At 61.2% G+C, this 20,166-nt stretch overlaps 1 protein-coding gene across 1 annotated transcript in view; it reads right to left on the bottom strand.

Annotated features, from left to right (window-relative positions):
- Window positions 1-18,510, bottom strand: part of gfap (glial fibrillary acidic protein) — a 98,390-nt gene extending 79,880 nt beyond the window's left edge. The window contains exon 1 of the mRNA XM_087977665.1: window positions 18,368-18,510. Within this exon, the coding sequence (XP_087833791.1) occupies window positions 18,368-18,465 (98 nt within the window). The 5' untranslated portion in view covers window positions 18,466-18,510. The remainder of the gene's footprint in view (window positions 1-18,367) is intronic.
- Window positions 18,511-20,166: the final 1,656 nt, after the last annotated feature.

Below are 20,166 nucleotides of genomic sequence, written 5' to 3'. Positions count from 1 at the left end.
CCTCCACACTGACACTCTCCCTCCCTCCTCCACACTGACACCCTCCCTCCCTCACTCCCCTCCACACTGACACCCTCCCTCCCTCACTCCCCCCCACACTGACACCCTCCCTCCCTCACTCCCCTCCACACTGACACCCTCCCTCCATCACTCCCCTCCGCACTGACACCCTCCCTCCCTCACTCCCCTCCGCACTGACTCCCTCCCTCCCTCACTCCCCTCCACACTGACACCCTCCCTCACTCACTCCCCCTCCATACTGACACCCTCGTTCCCTCCCTCACTCCCCTCCACACTGACACCCTCCCTCACTGACTCCCCTCCGCACTGACACCCTCCCTCCATCACTCACTCCCCCTCCACACTGACACCCTCCCGCACTCACTCCATCTCCACACTGACACCCTCCCTCCCTCCCTCACTCCCCTCCACACTGACGCCCCCACTCCCTCACTCACTCCCCTCCACACTGACACCCTCCCTCCCTCACTCCCCTCCGCACTGACACCCTCCCTCACTCACTCCCCTCCGCACTGACACCCTCCCTCCCTCACTCACTCCCCCTCCACACTGACACCCTCCCTCACTCACTCCATCTCCACACTGACACCCTTCCTCCCTCCCTCACTCCCCTCCACACTGACACCCCCACTCCCTCACTCACTCCCCTCCACACTGACACCCTCCCTTCCTCACTCCCCTCCACACTGACACCCTCCCTCCCTCACTCACTCCCCTCCACACAGACACCCTCCCTCACGTACACTCCCCCACACTGAGACCCTACCTCCCTCACTCTCCCTCCATAATGATACCCTCCCTCCCTCACTCACTCCCCTCCACACTCACACCCTCCCACCTTCGCTCACCCTCCACACTGACACCCTCCCTTCCTCACTCCCCTTCCACAATGATACTTTCCCTCCCTCCTAATTCCCCCTCTACAATGACACCCTCACTCACTCCCTCAATCCCCCTCCACACTGACACCCTCCCTCACTCACTCCCCTCCACACTGACACCCTCCCTCCCTCACTCCCCTCCACTTTGACACCCTAACTCCCTCACTCACTCCTCCTCCACACTGACACCCTCCCTCCCTCCTCCACACTGACACCCTCCCTCCCTCACTCCCCTCCACACTGACACCCTCCCTCCCTCACTCCCCTCCACACTGACACCCTCCCCCCCTCACTCCCCTCCACACTGACACCCTCCCTCCCTCCCACACTCCCCCTCCACACTGCCACCCTCACTCCCTCACTGCCCTTTCACATTGACACCCTCGCTCCCTCACTCCCCTCCGCACTGACACCCTCCCTCCCTCACTCCCCTCCGCACTGACTCCCTCCCTCCCTCACTCCCCTCCACACTGACACCCTCCCTCACTCACTCCCCTCCACACGGACACCCCCACTCCCTCACTCACTCCCCTCCACACTGACACCCTCCCTCACTCACTCCCCCTCCATACTGACACCCTCGTTCCCTCCCTCACTCCCCTCCACACTGACACCCTTCCTCACTGACTCCCCTCCGCACTGACACCCACCCTCCATCACTCACTCCCCCTCCACACTGACACCCTCCCGCACTCACTCCATCTCCACACTGACACCCTCCCTCCCTCCCTCACTCCCCTCCACACTGACACCCCCACTCCCTCACTCACTCCCCTCCACACTGACACCCTCGTTCCCTCCCTCACTCCCCTCCGCACTGACACCCTCCCTCACTCACTCCCCTCCGCACTGACACCCTCCCTCCCTCACTCACTCCCCCTCCGCACTAACACTCTCCCTCACTCACTCACTCCCCCTCCACACTGACACCCTCCCTCACTCACTCCCCCTCCACACTGACACCCTCCCGCACTCACTCCATCTCCACACTGACACCCTCCCTCCCTCCCTCACTCCCCTCCGCACTGACACCCTCCCTCCCTCACTCACTCCCCTCCACACTGACACCCTCCCTCCCTCACTCCCCTCCGCACTGACACCCTCCCTCACTCATTCCCTCCACACTGACACCCTCCCTTCCTCACTCCCCTCCACACTGACACCCTCCCTCCCTCACTCACTCCCCTCCACACAGACACCCTCCCTCACGTACACTCCCCCACACTGAGACCCTACCTCCCTCACTCTCCCTCCATAATGATACCCTCCCTCCCTCACTCACTCCCCTCCACACTCACACCCTCCCACCCTCGCTCACCCTCCACACTGACACCCTCCCTTCCTCACTCCCCTTCCACAATGATACTCTCCCTCCCTCCTCATTCCCCCTCTACAATGACACCCTCACTCACTCCCTCAATCCCCCTCCACACTGACACCCTCCCTCACTCACTCCCCTCCACATTGACACCCTATCTCCCTCACTCACTCCTCCTCCACACTGACACCCTCCCTCCCTCCTCCACACTGACACCCTCCCTCCCTCACTCCCCTCCGCACTAACACCCTCCCTCCCTCACTCCCCTCCGCACTGACTCCCTCCCTCACTCCCCTCCACACTGACACCCTCCCTCACTCACTCCCCTCCACACGGACACCCCCACTCCCTCACTCACTCCCCCTCCATACTGACACCCTCGTTCCCTCCCTCACTCCCCTCCACACTGACACCCTCCCTCCCTCACTCCCCTCCGCACTGACACCCTCCCTCACTGACTCCCCTCCGCACTGACACCCTCCCTCCATCACTCACTCCCCCTCCACACTGACACCCTCCCTCACTCACTCCATCTCCACACTGACACCCTCCCTCCCTCCCTCACTCCTCTCCACACTGACACCCCCACTCCCTCACTCACTCCCCTCCACACTGACACCCTCCCTCCCTCACTCCCCTCCGCACTGACACCCTCCCTCACTCACTCCCCTCCGCACTGACACCCTCCCTCCCTCACTCACTCCCCCTCCACACTGACACCCTCCCTCACTCACTCCATCTCCACACTGACACCCTTCCTCCCTCCCTCACTCTCCTCCACACTGACACCCCCACTCCCTCACTCACTCCCCTCCACACTGACACCCTCCCTCCCTCACTCCCCTCCACACTGACACCCTCCCTCAATCCCTCATCCCCTCCACACTGACACCCTCCCTCCCTCGCTCCCCCTCCACACTGATACCCTCCCTCCCTCATCCCCACCACACTGACACCCTCCCTCCCTCCCTCCCTCACTCCCCCTCCACACTGACACCCTCACTCCCTCACTCCTCTACACTGACACCCTACCTCCTTCATTCCCTCTCCTCATTGACACCCTCACTCACTCCCTCACTCCCTCTCCTCACTGACACCCTCCCTCCCTCACTCACTCCCTCTCCTCACTGACACCCTCCCGCCCTCACTCACGCCCCTCCACACTGACACTCTCCGTCCCTCAATCCCCCTACACACTGACACCCTCCCTCCCTTCCCTCCCTCAATCCTCCTCCGCACTGACACCCTCCCTCCCTCAATCCCCCTCCACACTGACTCCCTCCCTCCCTCCCTCACTCCCCCTCCACACTGACACCCTCCCGCCTCGTTCCCCCTCCACACTGACACCCTCCCTCCCTCGCTTCCCCTCCACACTGACACCCTCCCTCCCTGACTACCTTCCACACTGACACCCTCACTCCCTCGCTTCCCCTCCACACTGACACCCTCCCTCCCTGACTACCTTCCACACTGACACCCTCCCTCCCTCCCTCACTCCCCTCCACATTGACACCCTCACTCCCTCACTACCTTCCACAGTGCCACCCTCCCTCCCTCACTCCACTCCGCACTGACACCCTCCCTCCCTCACTCACTCCCCTCCACACTGACACCCTCCCTCCCTCACTCCCCTCTGCACTGACACCCTCACTCCCTCCCTCACTCCCCCTCCACATTGACACCCTCCCTCACTCACTCCCCTCCACACTGACACCCCCCTCCCTCCCTCCCTCAATCCTCCTCCACACTGACACCCTCCCTCGCTTCCCCTCCACACTGACTCCCTCCCTCGTTCCCCCTCCACACTGACACCCTCCCTCCCTCGTTCCCCCTCCACACTGACACCCTCCCTCCCTCATTCCCCCTCCACACTGACACCCTCCCTCACTACCTTCCACACTGACACCCTCACTCCCTCACTTCCCCTCCACACTGACACCCTCCCTCCCTCGTTCCCCCTCCGCACTGACACCCTCCCTCCCTCACTCACTCCCCCTCCACACTGACACCCTCCCTCCCTCCCTCACTCCCCTCCACACTGACACCCTCCCTCCCTCCGTCGCTCCCCCTCCACACTGACACCCTCCCTCCCTCACTCACTCCCCCTCCACACTGACACCCTCCCTCCCTCCCTCACTCCCCTCCACACTAACACCCTCCCTCCCTCGCTCCCCCTCCACATTGACACCCTCCCTCCCTCCCTCGCTCCCCCTCCACACTGACACCCTCCCTCCCTCAACCCGTCCACACTGACACCCTCCCTCCTTCCCTCACTCACTCCCCTCCACACTGACACCCTCCCTCCCTCACTCACTCCCCTCCACACTGACACCCTCCCTCCCTCACTCACTACCCTCCACACTGGCACCCTCCCTTCATCCCTCACTCCCCCTCCACACTGACTCCCTCCCTCCCTCCCTCACTCCCCCTCCACACTGACTCCCTCCCTCCCTCACTCCCTTCCTCACTGACGCCCTCCCTCCCTCACTCACTCCCTTCCACACTGACACCCTCCCTCCCTCACTCACTCCCCTCCACACTGACACCCTCCCTCCCTCACTCACTCCCCTCCACACTGACACCCTCCCTCCCTCGTTCCCCCTCCACATTGACACCCTCCCTCCCTCCCTCGCTCCCCCTCCACACTGACACCCTCCCTCCCTCAACCCGTCCACACTGACACCCTCCCTCCTTCCCTCACTCACTCCCCTCCACACTGACACCCTCCCTCCCTCAACCCGTCCACACTGACACCCTCCCTCCTTCCCTCACTCACTCCCCTCCACACTGACTCCCTCCCTCCCTCACTCCCTTCCTCACTGACGCCCTCCCTCCCTCACTCACTCCCTTCCACACTGACACCCTCCCTCCCTCACTCACTCCCCTCCACACTGACACCCTCCCTCCCTCACTCCCTTCCTCACTGACGCCCTCCCTCCCTCACTCACTCCCCTCCACACTGAAACCCTCACTCACTCCCTCGCTCCCCCTCCACACTGACACACTCCCTCCCTCACACACTCCCCCTCCACACTGACACCCTCCCTCCCTCACTCACTCCCCCTCCACACTGACACCCTCTCTTCCTCACTACCCTCCACACTGACACCCTCCCTCCCTCCCGCACTCCCCTCCACATTGACACCCTCCCTCACTCACTCCCCTCCACACTGACACCCTCCCTCCCTCCCTCCCTCAATCCTCCTCCACACTGACACCCCCCTCCCTCCCTCCCTCAATCCTCCTCCACACTGACACCCTCCCTCCCTCGCTTCCCCTCCACACTGACTCCCTCCCTCCCTCGTTCCCCCTCCACACTGACACCCTCCCTCCCTCATTCCCCCTCCACACTGACACCCTCCCTCCCTCATTCCCCCTCCACACTGACACCCTCCCTCCCTCACTACCTTCCACACTGACACCCTCACTCCCTCGCTTCCCCTCCACACTGACACCCTCCCTCCCTCGTTCCCCCTCCACACTGACACCCTCCCTCCCTCACTACCTTCCACAGTGACACCCTCCCTCCCTCACTCCCCTCCACACTGACACCCTCCCTCCCTCACTCACTCCCCTCCACACTGACACCCTCCCTCCCTCGTTCCCCCTCCACACTGACACCCTCCCTCCCTCACTACCTTCCACAGTGACACCCTCCCTCCCTCACTCCCCTCCACACTGACACCCTCCCTCCCTCACTCTCTCCCCTCCACACTGACACCCTCCCTCACGTACACTCTCCCACACTGAGACCCTAACTCCCTCACTCTCCCTCCATAATGATACCCTCCCTCCCTCACTCACTCCCCTCCACACTCACACCCTCCAACCCTCGCTCACCCTCCATACTGACACCCTCACTCACTCCCTCACTCCCCGTCCACACTGACACCCTCCCTCCATCACTCCTTCCACACTGACACCCTCCCTCCCTCACTCACACCCCTCCACACTGACACCCTCACTCACTCCCCTCCACACTGGCACCCTCCCTCCCTCACTCCCCCTCCAAACTGACACCCTCCCTCCCTCACTCTCCCCTCCACACTGACACCCTCCCTCCCTCACTCACTACCCTCCACACTGGCACCCTGCCTCCCTCCCTCACTCCCCCTCCACACTTACTCCCTCCCTCCCTCCCTCACACCCCTCCACACTGACACCCGCACTCCCTCCGTCACTCCCCTCGACACTGACACCCTCACTCACTCCCTCGCTCCCTTCCTCACTGACACCCTCCCTCCCTCCCTCACTCCCCCTCCACACTGACTCCCTCACTCCCTCCCTCACTCCCTTCCACACTGACACCCTCCCTCCCACACTCACTCTCCTCCACACTGACACCCTCCCTCCCTCACTCACAACCCTCCACACTGGCACCCTCCCTCCCTCTCCACACTGACACCCTCCCTCCCTCACTCCCCTCCACACTGACACCTTCACTCCCTCCCTCACTCCCCTCCACACTGACACCCTCACTCACTCCCTCGCTCCCTTCCTCACTGACACCCTCCCTCCCTCACTCCCCCTCCACACTGACTCTCTCCCTCCCTCCCTCACTCCCCTCCACACTGACACCCTCCCTCCCTCCCACACTCACTCCCCTCCACACTGACACCCTCCCTCCCTCACTCACTCCCCTCCACACTGACACCCTCCCTCCCTCACTCACTACCCTCCACACTGGCACCCTCCCTCCCTCACTCCCCTCCACACTGACACCCTCACTCACTCCCTCGCTCCATTCCTCACTGACACCCTCCCACCCTCCCTCACTCTACCTCCACACTGACACCCTCCCTCCCTCACTCACTCCCTTCCACACTGACACCCTCCCTCCCTCACTCACTCCCCTCCACACTGACACCCTCCCTCCCTCACTCACTCCCCTCCACACTGACACCCTCACTCCCTCCCTCACTCCCCTCCACACTGACACCCTCACTCACTCCCTCGCTCCCTTCCTCACTGACACCCTCCCTCCCTCACTCCCCTCCACACTGACACCCTCACTCCCTCACTCACTCCCCTCCACACTGACACCCTCACTCACTCCCTCGCTCCCTTCCTCACTGACACCCTCCCTCCCTCCCTCACTCACTCCCTTCCACACTGACACCCTCCCTCCCTCCCTCACTCCCCTCCACACTGACACCCTCCCTCCCTCATTCACTCCTCCTCCACACTGACACCCTCCCTCCCTCACTCCCCCTCCACACTGACACCCTCCCTCCCTCCCTCCCTCACTCCCTTCCTCACTGACACCCTCCCTCCCTCACTCCCCTCCACACTGACACCCTCACTCCCTCACTCACTCCCCTCCACACTGACACCCTCCCTCCCTCACTCACTCCCTTCCACACTGACACCCTCCCTCCCTCACTCACTCCCTTCCACACTGACACCCTCCCTCCCTCACTCCCCTCCACACTGACTCCCTCCCTCCCTCCCTCACTCCCTTCCTCACTGACACCCTCCCTCCCTCACTCAATCCCTTCCACACTGACACCCTCCCTCCCTCACTCACTCCCCTCCACACTGACACCCTCCCCCCTCACTCACTCCCCACCACACTGACACCCTCACTCACTCCCTCGCTCGCCTCCACACTGACACCCTCCCTCCCTCACACACTCCCCCTCCACACTGACACCCTCCCTCCCTCAATCCCCTCCACACTGACACCCTCCCTCCCTCACTCACTCCCCCTCCACACTGACACCCTCCCTCCCTCCCTCCCTCATCCCCTCCACACTGACACCCTCCGTCCCTCACTCACTCCCCCTCCACACTGACACCCTCCCTCCCTCACTCACTCCCCTCCACACTGACACCCTCCCTCACTCCCCCTCCACACTGTCACTCTCCCTCCCTCCCTCACTCCCTTCCTCACTGACACCCTCCCTCCCTCACTCACTCCCTTCCACACTGACACCCTCCCTCCCTCACTCCCCCCCACACTGAATCTCTCCCTCCCTCCCTCACTCCCCTCCACACTGACACCCTCCCTCCCTCCCACACTCACTCCCCTCCACACTGACACCCTCCCTCCCTCACTCACTCCCCTCCACACTGACACCCTCCCTCCCTCACTCACTACCCTCCACACTGGCACCCTCCCTCCCTCACTCCCCTCCACACTGACACCCTCACTCACTCCCTCGCTCCATTCCTCACTGACACCCTCCCACCCTCCCTCACTCTCCCTCCACACTGACACCCTCCCTCCCTCCCAAACTCCCCTCCACACTGACACCCTCCCTCACTCACTCCCTCTCCTCACTGACACCCTTTTCCCTCCCTCACTCCCCTCCACACTGACACCCTCCCTCACTCACTCCCTCTCCTCACTGACACCCTCCCTCCCTCGTTCCCCCTCCAAACTGACACCCTCCGTCCCTCGTTCCCCCTCCACACTGACACCCTCCCTCCCTCACTACCCTCCACACTGACACCCTCTCTCCCTCCCGCACTCCCCTCCACATTGACACCCTCACTCCCTCCCTCACTCCCCTCCACACTGACACCCTCCCTCCCTCACTCACTCCCCTCCACACTGACAACCTCCCTCCCTCCCTCACTGCCCTCCACACTGACACCCTCCCTCCCTCAATCCCCCTCCACACTGACACCCTCCCTCACTCACTCCCCTCCACACTGACACCCTCACTCACTCCCTCCCTCAATCCTCCTCCGCACTAACACCCTCCCTCCCTCACTCACTCCCCTCCACACTGACACCCTCCCTCCCTCACTCCCCTCCACACTGACACCCTCTCTCCCTCACTCACTCCCCCTCCACACTGACACCCTCCCGCCCGCACTCATTCCTCCTCCACACTGACACCCTCCCTCCCTCACTCACTCCCTCTCCTCACTGACACCCTCCCTCCCTCACTCCCCTCCACACTGACACCCTCCCTCCCTCTTTCCCCCTCCACACTGACACCCTCCCTCCCTTGTTCCCCCTCCACACTGACACCCTCCCTCCCTCCCTCGTTCCCCCTCCACACTGACACCCTCCCTCCCTCACTCACTCCTCACTGACACCCTCCCTCCCTCACACCCCTCCACACTGACACCCTCCCTCCCTCGTTCCCCCACCAAACTGACACCCTCTCTCCCTCCCGCACTCCCCTCCACATTGACACCCTCACTCCCTCCCTCACTCCCCTCCACACTGACACCCTCCCTCCCTCACTCACTCCCCTCCACACTGACACCCTCCCTCCCTCACTCACTCCCCTCCACACTGACTCCCTCCCTCCCTCACACACTCCCCTCCACACTGACACCCTCCCTCCCTCACTCACTCCCCTCCACACTGACACCCTCCCTCCCTCACTCACTCCCTTCCTCACTGACACCCTCCCTCCCTCACTCAATCCCTTCCACACTGACACCCTCCCTCCCTCACACACTCCCCTCCACACTGACACCCTCCCTCCCTCACTCACTCCCCTCCACACTGACACCCTCACTCACTCCCTCGCTCGCCTCCACACTGACACCCTCCCTCCCTCACACACTGCCCCTCCACACTGACACCCTCCCTCCCTCAATCCCCTCCACACTGACACCCTCCCTCCCTCACTCACTCCCCCTCCACACTGACACCCTCCCTCCATCCCTCCCTCATCCCCTCCACACTGACACCCTCCCTCCCTCACTCACTCCCCCTCCACACTGACACCCTCCCTCCCTCCCTCACTCCCCTCCACACTGACACCCTCCCTCCCTCACTCACTCCCCTCCACACTGACACCCTCCCTCCCTCACTCACTCCCCTCCACACTGACACCCTCCCTCCCTCCCTCACTCCCCTCCACACTGACACCCTCCCTCAGTCACTCCCTCTCCTCACTGACACCCTCCCTCCCTCACTCCCCTCCACACTGACACCCTCCCTCCCTCGTTCCCCCTCCACACTGACACCCTCCCTCACTCACTCCCTCTCCTCACTGACACCCTTTTCCCTCCCTCACTCCCCTCCACACTGACACCCTCCCTCACTCACTCCCTCTCCTCACTGACACCCTCCCTCCCTCGTTCCCCCTCCAAACTGACACCCTCCCTCCCTCGTTCCCCCTCCACACTGACACCCTCCCTCCCTCACTACCCTCCACCTGACACCTCTCTCCCTCCCGCACTCCCCTCCACATTGACACCCTCACTCCCTCCCTCACTCCCCTCCACACTAACACCCTCCCTCCCTCACTCACTCCCCTCCACACTGACAACCTCCCTCCCTCCCTCACTGCCCTCCACACTGACACCCTCCCTCCCTCAATCCCCCTCCACACTGACACCCTCCCTCACTCACTCCCCTCCACACTGACACCCTCACTCACTCCCTCCCTCAATTCTCCTCCGCACTAACACCCTCCCTCCCTCACTCACTCCCCTCCACACTGACACCCTCCCTCCCTCACTCCCCTCCACACTGACACCCTCCCTCCCTCACTCACTCCCCCTCCACACTGACACCCTCCCGCCCGCACTCATTCCTTCTCCACACTGACACCCTCCCTCCCTCCCTTACTCCCTTCCTCACTGACACCCTCCCTCCCTCACTCACTCCCTTCCACACTGACACCCTCCCTCCCTCACTCACTCCCCTCCACACTGACACCCTCCCTCCCTCACTCACTCCCCTCCACACTGACACCCTCCCTCCCTCACTCACTCCCCACAACACTGACTTCCTCCCTCCCTCCCTCACTCCCTTCCTCACTGACACCCTCCCTCCCTCACTCAATCCCTTCCACACTGACACCCTCCCTCCCTCACACACTCCCCTCCACACTGACACCCTCCCTCCCTCACTCACTCCCCTCCACACTGACACCCTCACTCACTCCCTCACTCGCCTCCACACTGACACCCTCCCTCCCTCAATCCCCTCCACACGGACACCCTCCCTCCCTCAATCCCCTCCACACTGACACCCTCCCTCCCTCACTCACTCCCCCTCCACACTGACACCCTCCCTCCATCCCTCCCTCATCCCCTCCACACTGACACCCAACCTCCCTCACTCACTCCCCCTCCACACTGACACCCTCCCTCCCTCCCTCACTCCCCTCCACACTGACACCCTCCCTCCCTCACTCACTCCCCTCCACACTGACACCCTCCCTCCCTCACTCACTCCCCTCCACACTGACACCCTCCCTCCCTCCCTCACTCCCCTCCACACTGACACCCTCCCTCAGTCACTCCCTCTCCTCACTGACACCCTCCCTCCCTCACTCCCCTCCACACTGACACCCTCCCTCCCTCGTTCCCCCTCCACACTGACACCCTCCCTCCCTCACTCACTCCCCTCCACACTGACACCCTCCCTCCCTCCCTCACTCCCCTCCACACTGACACCCTCCCTCCCTCACTCACTCCCCTCCACACTGACACCCTCCCTCCCTCCCTCACTCCCCTCCACACTGACACCCTCCCTCAGTCACTCCCTCTCCTCACTGACACCCTCCCTCCCTCACTCCCCTCCACACTGACACCCTCCCTCCCTCGTTCCCCCTCCACACTGACACCCTCCCTCACTCACTCCCTCTCCTCACTGACACCCTCCCTCCCTCGTTCCCCCTCCAAACTGACACCCTCCCTCCCTCGTTCCCCCTCCACACTGACACCCTCCCTCCCTCACTACCCTCCACACTGACACCCTCCCTCCCTCACTCACTCCCCTCCACACTGACAACCTCCCTCCCTCCCTCACTGCCCTCCACACTGACACCCTCCCTCCCTCAATCCCCCTCCACACTGACACCCTCCCTCACTCACTCCCCTCCACACTGACACCCTCACTCACTCCCTCCCTCAATCCTCCTCCGCACTAACACCCTCCCTCCCTCACTCACTCCCCTCCACACTGACACCCTCCCGCCCGCACTCATTCCTCCTCCACACTGACACCCTCCCTCCCTCACTCACTCCCTCTCCTCACTGACACCCTCCCTCCCTCCCTCACTCCCCTCCACACTGACACCCTCCCTCCCTCGTTCCCCCTCCACACTGACATCCTCCCTCCCTTGTTCCCCCTCCACACTGACACCCTCCCTCCCTCCCTCGTTCCCCCTCCACACTGACACCCTCCCTCCCTCACTCACTCCCTCTCCTCACTGGCACCCTCCCTCCCTCACACCCCTCCACACTGACACCCTCCCTCCCTCGTTCCCCCTCCAAACTGACACCCTCTCTCCCTCCCGCACTCCCCTCCACATTGACACCCTCACTCCCTCCCTCACTCCCCTCCACACTGACACCCTCCCTCCCTCACTCACTCCACTCCACACTGACACCCGCTCTCCCTCCCTCACTGCCCTCCACACTGACACCCTCCCTCCCTCAATCCCTCTCCACACTGACACCCTCCCTCACTCACTCCCCTCCACACTGACACCCTCACTCACTCCCTCCCTCAATCCTCCTCCGAACTAACACCCTCCCCCCCTCACTCACACCCCTCCACACTGACACCCTCCCTCCCTCACTGCCCTCCACACTGACACCCTCCCTCCCTCAATCCCTCTCCACACTGACACCCTCCCTCACTCACTCCCCTCCACACTGACACCCTCACTCACTCCCTCCCTCAATCCTCCTCCGAACTAACACCCTCCCTCCCTCACTCACTCCGCTCCACACTGACACCCTCCCTCCCTCACTCCCCTCCACACTGACACCCTCCCTCCCTCACTCACTCCCCCTCCACACTGACACCCTCCCTCCCGCACTCACTCCCCCTCCACACTGACACCCTCCCTCCCTCACTCACTCCCCTCCACACTGACACCCTCACTCACTCACTCCCCTCCACACTGACACCCTCACTCACTCCCTCCCTCAATCCTCCTCCGCACTGACACCCTCCCTCCCTCACTCACTCCCCCTCCACACTGACACCCTCCCTCCCTCACTCACTCCCCCTCCACACTGACACTCTCCCTCCCTCAATCCCCCTACACACTGACACCCTCCCTCCCTTCCCTCCCTCAATCCTCCTCCGCACTGACACTCTCCCTCCCTCACTCCCCTCAACATTGACACCCTCCCTCACTCACTCCCCCTCCACACTGACACCCTCCCTCACTCACTCCCCTCCACACTGACACCCTCCCTCTCTCACGCACTCCTCCACACTGACACCCTCCCTCCCTCACTCACTCTGTCTCCTCACTGACACCCTCCCTACCTCACTCACTCACCCTCCACACTGACTCCCACCCTCCCTCCCTCACTCCCCCTCCACAATGACACCCTCCCTCCCTCACTCCCCCTCCACACTGACACCCTCCCTCACTTGTTCCTCCTCCACACTGACACCCTCACTCACTCACTCCCCCTCCACACTGACACCCTCCCTCACTCACTCCATCTCCACAATGACACCCTCCCTCCCTCACTCTCCCTCCACAATGACACCCTCCCTCACTCACTCCCCCTCCACAATGACACCCTCCCTCACTCACTCCCCCTCCACAATGACACCCTCCCTCCCTCACTCCCCCTCCACACTGACACACTCCCTCCCTCACTCCCCCTCCACAATGACACCCTCCCTCCCTCACTCCCCCTCCACACTGACACCCTCCATCCCTCACACTCCCTCACTCCTCTCCACACTGACACCCTCCCTCCCTCAATCCCCTCCATACTGACACCCTCCCTCCCTCCCTCATGCCCCCTCCATACTGACACCCAACTCCCTCACTCCCCCTCCACACTGACACCCTCCCTCCCTCACACTCCCTCAATCCCCTCCACACTGACACCCCCACTCCCTCACTCACTCCCCTCCACACTGACACCCTCCCTCACTCACCCCCTCCACACTGACACCCTCACTCAATCCCTCCCCCTCCACACTGACACCCTCCCTCCCTCACACACTCCCCCTCCACACTGACACCCTCCCTCTCTCACTCCTCCTCACTGACACCCTCCCTCCCTCGCTCCCCCTCCACACTGACACCCTCCCTCCCTCACACACTCCCCCTCCACACTGACACCCTCTCTCCCTCACTCCCTTCCACACTGACACCCTCTCTCATTCCCCTCCACACTGACACCCTCCCTCCCTCACTCACTCCCCTCCACACTGACACCCTCCCTCCCTCACTACCCTCCACATTGACACCCTCACTCCCTCCCTCACTCCCCTCCACACTGACACACTCCCTCCCTCACTCACTCCACTCCACACTGACACCCTCCCTCCCTCACTGCCCTCCACACTGACACCCTCCCTCCCTCAATCCCTCTCCACACTGACACCCTCCCTCACTCACTCCCCTCCACACTGACACCCTCACTCACTCCCTCCCTCAATCCTCCTCCGAACTAACACCCTCCCCCCCTCACTCACTCCCCTCCACACTGACACCCTCCCTCCCTCACTGCCCTCCACACTGACACCCTCCCTCCCTCAATCCCTCTCCACACTGACACCCTCCCTCACTCACTCCCCTCCACACTGACACCCTCAATCACTCCCTCCCTCAATCCTCCTCCGAACGAACACCCTCCCTCCCTCACTCACTCCGCTCCACACTGACACCCTCCCTCCCTCACTCCCCTCCACACTGACACCCTCCCTCCCTCACTCACTCCCCCTCCACACTGACACCCTCCCTCCCGCACTCACTCCCCCTCCACACTGACACCCTCCCTCCCTCACTCACTCCCCTCCACACTGACACCCTCACTCACTCACTCCCCTCCACACTGACACCCTCACTCACTCCCTCCCTCAATCCTCCTCCGCACTGACACCCTCCCTCCCTCACTCACTCCCCCTCCACACTGACACCCTCCCACCCTCACTCACTCCCCCTCCACACTGACACTCTCCCTCCCTCAATCCCCCTACACACTGACACCCTCCCTCCCTTCCCTCCCTCAATCCTCCTCCGCACTGACACCCTCCCTCCCTCACTCCCCTCCACACTGACACCCTCCCTCCCTCACTACCCTCCACCCTGACACCCTCCCTCACTCCCCTCCACACTGACACCCTCCCTCCCTCACTACCCTCCACACTGACACCCTCCCTCACTACCCTCCACACTGACACCCTCCCTCCGTCACTACCCTCCACACTAACACCCTCCCTCACTCCCCTCCACACTGACACCCTCCCTCCCTCCCTCACTACCCTCCACATTGACACCCTCCCTCCCTCATTCACTCTCCCTCCACACTGACACCCTCCCTCCCTCCCTCGGTCCCCCTCCACACAGATACCCTCCCTCCCTCCTTCCCTCACTCACTCCCCTCCTCATTGACACCCTCACTCACTCCCTCACTCCACTCCACACTGACACCCTCCCTCCCTCACTCACTCCCTCTCCTCACTGACACACTCCCTCACTCACTCCCCTCCACACTGACACCCTCCCTCCCTCACTCACTCCCCTCCACACTGACACCCTCCCTCCCTCACTCACTCCCCTCCACACTGACACCATCCCTCCCTCACTCACTCCCCTCCACACTGACACCCTCCCTCACTCACTCACCCCCCTCCACACTGACACCCTCCCTCCCTCACTCACTACCCTCCACACTGACACCCTCCCTCCATCCCTCGTTCCCCCGCCACACTGACACCCTCACTCCCTCACTCCCCTCCACACTGACACCCTCCCTCCCTCATTCCCCTCCAAACTGACACCCTCACTCCCTCACTCACTCCCCTCCACACTGACACCCTCCCTCCATCACTCACTCCCCTCCACACTGACACCCTCCCTCCCTCACTCACTCCCCTCCACACTGACACCCTCCCTCCCTCACTCACTCTCCTCCACACTGACACCCTCCCTCCCTCATTCCCCTCCACACTGACACCCTCCCTCCCTCACTCACTCCCCTCCACACTGACACCCTCCCTCCCTCACTCACTCCCCTCCACACTGACACCCTCCCGCCCTCACTCACTCCCCTCCACACTGACACCCTCCCTCCCTCATTCCCCTCCACACTGACACCCTCCCTCCCTCACTCCCCTCCACACTGACACCCTCTCTCCCTCCCTCACTCCCCCTCCACACTGACACCCTCCCTCCCTCACTCACTCCCCCTCCACACTGACACCCTCACTTCCTCTCTCACTCCCCTCCACACTGACACCCTCCCTCCATCCCTCGTTCCCCCGCCACACTGACACCCTCCCTCCCTCACTCCCCTCCACACTGACACCCTCCCTCCCTCATTCCCCTCCACACTGACACCCTCCCTCCCTCACTCACTCCCCTCCACACTGACACCCTCCCTCTCTCACTCACTCCCCTCCACACTGACACCCTCCCTCCCTCACTCACTCCCCTCCACACTGACACCCTCCCTCCCTCACTCACTCCCCTCCACACTGACACCCTCCCTCCCTCATTCCCCTCCACACTGACACACTCCCTCCCTCACTCACTCCCCTCCACACTGACACCCTCCCTCCCTCACTCACTCCCCTCCACACTGACACCCACCCTCACTCACTCCCCTCCACACTGACACCCTCCCTCCGTCACTCCCCTCCACACTGACACCCTCACTCCCTCCGTCACTCCCCTCCACACTGACACCCTCCCTCCCTCACTCACTCCCCTCCACACTGACACCCTCCCTCCCTCACTCACTCCCCTCCACACTGACACCCTCCCTCCCTCACTCCCCTCCACACTGACACCCTCCCTCCCTCCCTCACTCCCCCTCCACACTGACACCCTCCCTCCCTCACTCACTCCCCTCCACACTGACACCCTCCCTTCCCATCCCTCACCCCCCCTCCACACTGACACCCTCCCTCCCCCACTCACTCCCTTTCACACTGACACCCTCCCTCCCTCACTCACTCCCCCTCCACACTGACACCCACCCTCACTCACTCCCCTCCACACTGACACTCTCCCTCCGTCACTCCCCTCCACACTGACACCCTCACTCCCTCCGTCACTCCCCTCCACACTGACACCCTCCCTCTCTCCCTCACTCCCCCTCCACACTGACACCCTTACCCTCTCATTGCCCCCAATAGACTACCTGCCATCTTCACCCACATCACTGACACCCTCCCCCTCGTTTCTCCCCCCACCGACACCCTCCCCCATGTCACCCCTGCTAAGATATTATCCCCCTCATTACCCCCCCCAAACACCCTGCCCCTCATTCACCCCCACAGACACCCTCCATTTCATCCTCTCCCACAAACACCATCTCCCTCATCCCCCCCACAGATACCCTCTCCCTCATCCCCCCCATGGATACCCTCTCCCTCATCCCCCCCACGGACACCCTCTCCCTCATCCCCCCCACGGACACCCTCTCCCTCATCCCCCCCACGGACACCCTCTCCCTTGTCCCCCCCATGGACACCCTCTCCCTTGCCCCCCCACGGACACCCTCTCCCTTGTCCCCCCCCACGGACACCCTCTCCCTTGTCCCCCCCCACGGACACCCTCTCTCTTGTCCCCCCCATAGACACCTTCGCTTTCCCTCCCCCCACAGACACCCTCTCCCTTGTCCCCCCCCAGAAACACCTTCCCCTCACCCTCCATGCCCCTCAGCACGATACCCTCCTCTCCTCCATAGTGAGACTCGTTTCCCTACTCCCTGAGAGCCCCCCTATCTTTGATGAAGTTGAGATTAACGCCTGCCTCTCGGCAGTCATGACAAAGTCTTAAAGTGTCGTGCTCCATCAGCAACAGTCCAACAGCAGGTTCACCGAGAGCACTGACCAGCACAACTCGTGGTTAACCAAAAAAAAAAATCCACTGGTTACAACCAGCTCCACAGGTTGTTCCAGAGTTGGACAGATTCTTAACCAACCCAATCACTGTGCACAGAAACAAGGACAAGCTTGATCCAGACAAACTGCATAAAAATGTTTATGAATGAGCCCAGGCACTGCACAGTAAGAGACTGGACCAGTTCTAAACCAGTCTGACATCTATGAATGGACATAGGAATAACTTGTAGGAAGTTATTTGAAAACTCCTGCAGACTTGGTATCCGTTTCTGAAAGTGTAGCTTTCAGCTTCAGTTCCAGAGCCTGCTGCCTGACTGCCTCATTGTCCGCTCTGTGGCTCAGGTTACACAGAAAGTTGTACAAGGGTTGATTGTCGTGTTACTTGGGTACCTCTTTGTAAAGCTGTATCTGCTCGGAGGGATGGTACTGAGGCCCCCGAAACGCTTCCTGTAGGACGAGGTCTGGATTGTCTCGAAGCTCATACTCATCCTTGCCCAGTTTGTATCTGCGGACTGCAATTTAGAGATCCTGCATTGAGCAAGCTGCCCACTTTCAACCTGCTTATATACACAGCCCGTCCCCTGGATAGAGGCTGGGTGCCAGGAAATGCCACAGGGTCCTAGTGCACCCCCTTCTCTAATAGGTTTGGCAATCAGTGTCCTCCAACAGGTCACCCTTACCAACTGATCTTTTTAAAACATTCATTCACGGTAATAAATTAGAATTAAAGCGGCTCCTTGCCTTGACACATTACAATAAGCCAGAATTTCAGCCTGACAGGAAATGGGAAACTGACGGGTCACTCACCTCAGAGACAACTTGACAGAGAAGTTGCTGGTGAGCTGTCTTCACAAATACAGCCAGCAGCCATTCCAAAGGGCTCGGAGCCAACCACATTGCTGGTGGTCTGGAGTCACGTGTAGGACAGACCATGTAAAGATGGCGTTTCCTTCCCTCAAGAACATTTGGTGGTTTTCTTCTGACCATCGGGTGGTCTCGTGGTCATTCCTGGCTGTGGCTTTTCACTCCAGATTTCTTCAGTAAATTTAAGTTAAATTTGTCAGCTCCTTTTCTAGAAACAGAATATTGGAGCAGGATGAAGCCATTTGGTCTTTTTAATCATCTCCATCATTCAATACAATGATGGCTGATCATCCAACTCAGTCGCTTGTTCTAATTTTCTCCAGGTACTCTTTTGATTTCTTTAGCCCTCTGGACTATATTAGCTGGACAGAGTGGATATTGGGAAGATGTTTCCATTGGTGGGAGAGAGTAGGACCCGAGGGCACAGCCTTAGAGTAAAGGAAAGGCCTTTTAGAACGGAGATGAGGAGAAACTTCTTCAGCCAGAGAGTGGGGAGTCTATGGAACCCATTGCCACTGAAGGCTGTGGAGGCCTGGTCATTGAGTATATTTAAGACGGAGGGAGATAGTTTCTTATTGTAAAGGGGATCATGGGTTATGGGGAAAACGTGGGAGGATGGTGTTGAGAAACGTATCAGCCATGATTGAATGGCGGAGCAGACTCGATGGGCTGAATGGCCTAATTCCTGTTCCTATGTCTTATGGTCCTTTTTCAAAGCATTCAATGATTTGGCCTCAATCGATTTCTGTGGCAGAGAATTCCACAGGCACTGGGTGAAGACATTCCTCCTCATTTCAGTTCTAATTGGCCTACCCCAAAAACCTTAAACTGTGACCCCTGGTTTGGATATTCAGCTTGTCGGGAACATCCTTCTTGTGTCTACCTGTCCAGTCCTGTTAGATTTTTATAGATCTCTGCAAGATCTCCCTCATTCCTCTAAATTCAAATGAATATATTCCTCGCTGATCCAGTTTCTCTTCATACCCCAGCTCTACCATGACAGGAATCAGTTTGGTAAGCCTACACTCTCTCTATAGCCAGAAGATTCTTCCTCGGATTAGGATTCCCCAACTGCACACTCCAGGTGTGGTGTCATTGAGCTCATGTACAATGGTCAACATACCATTTGCCTTCTTCACTATCTGCTGCACATGCACGCTTACTTTCAGAGACTGATGTCCAAGGACGTCACATTGCACCTCCCCCTTTCCCAATCTATCGCCATTCAGAGAATAATCTGCTATATTCTTTTTGCTGCTAAAGTGGATAACTTCACACATAATTTATCCACATTATACTTCATCTGCTGTGCATTTACCCACTCG

The sequence above is a fragment of the Chiloscyllium plagiosum genome, unplaced genomic scaffold (genome assembly GCF_037043375.1).
Source record: "Chiloscyllium plagiosum isolate Xiang-an unplaced genomic scaffold, Cpla_swu_hap1 HiC_scaffold_32, whole genome shotgun sequence".
NCBI lineage: Eukaryota > Metazoa > Chordata > Chondrichthyes > Orectolobiformes > Hemiscylliidae > Chiloscyllium > Chiloscyllium plagiosum.
Note: the sequence above shows the minus strand (reverse complement) of the source record. Positions and strands in the feature narration are given on the sequence as shown.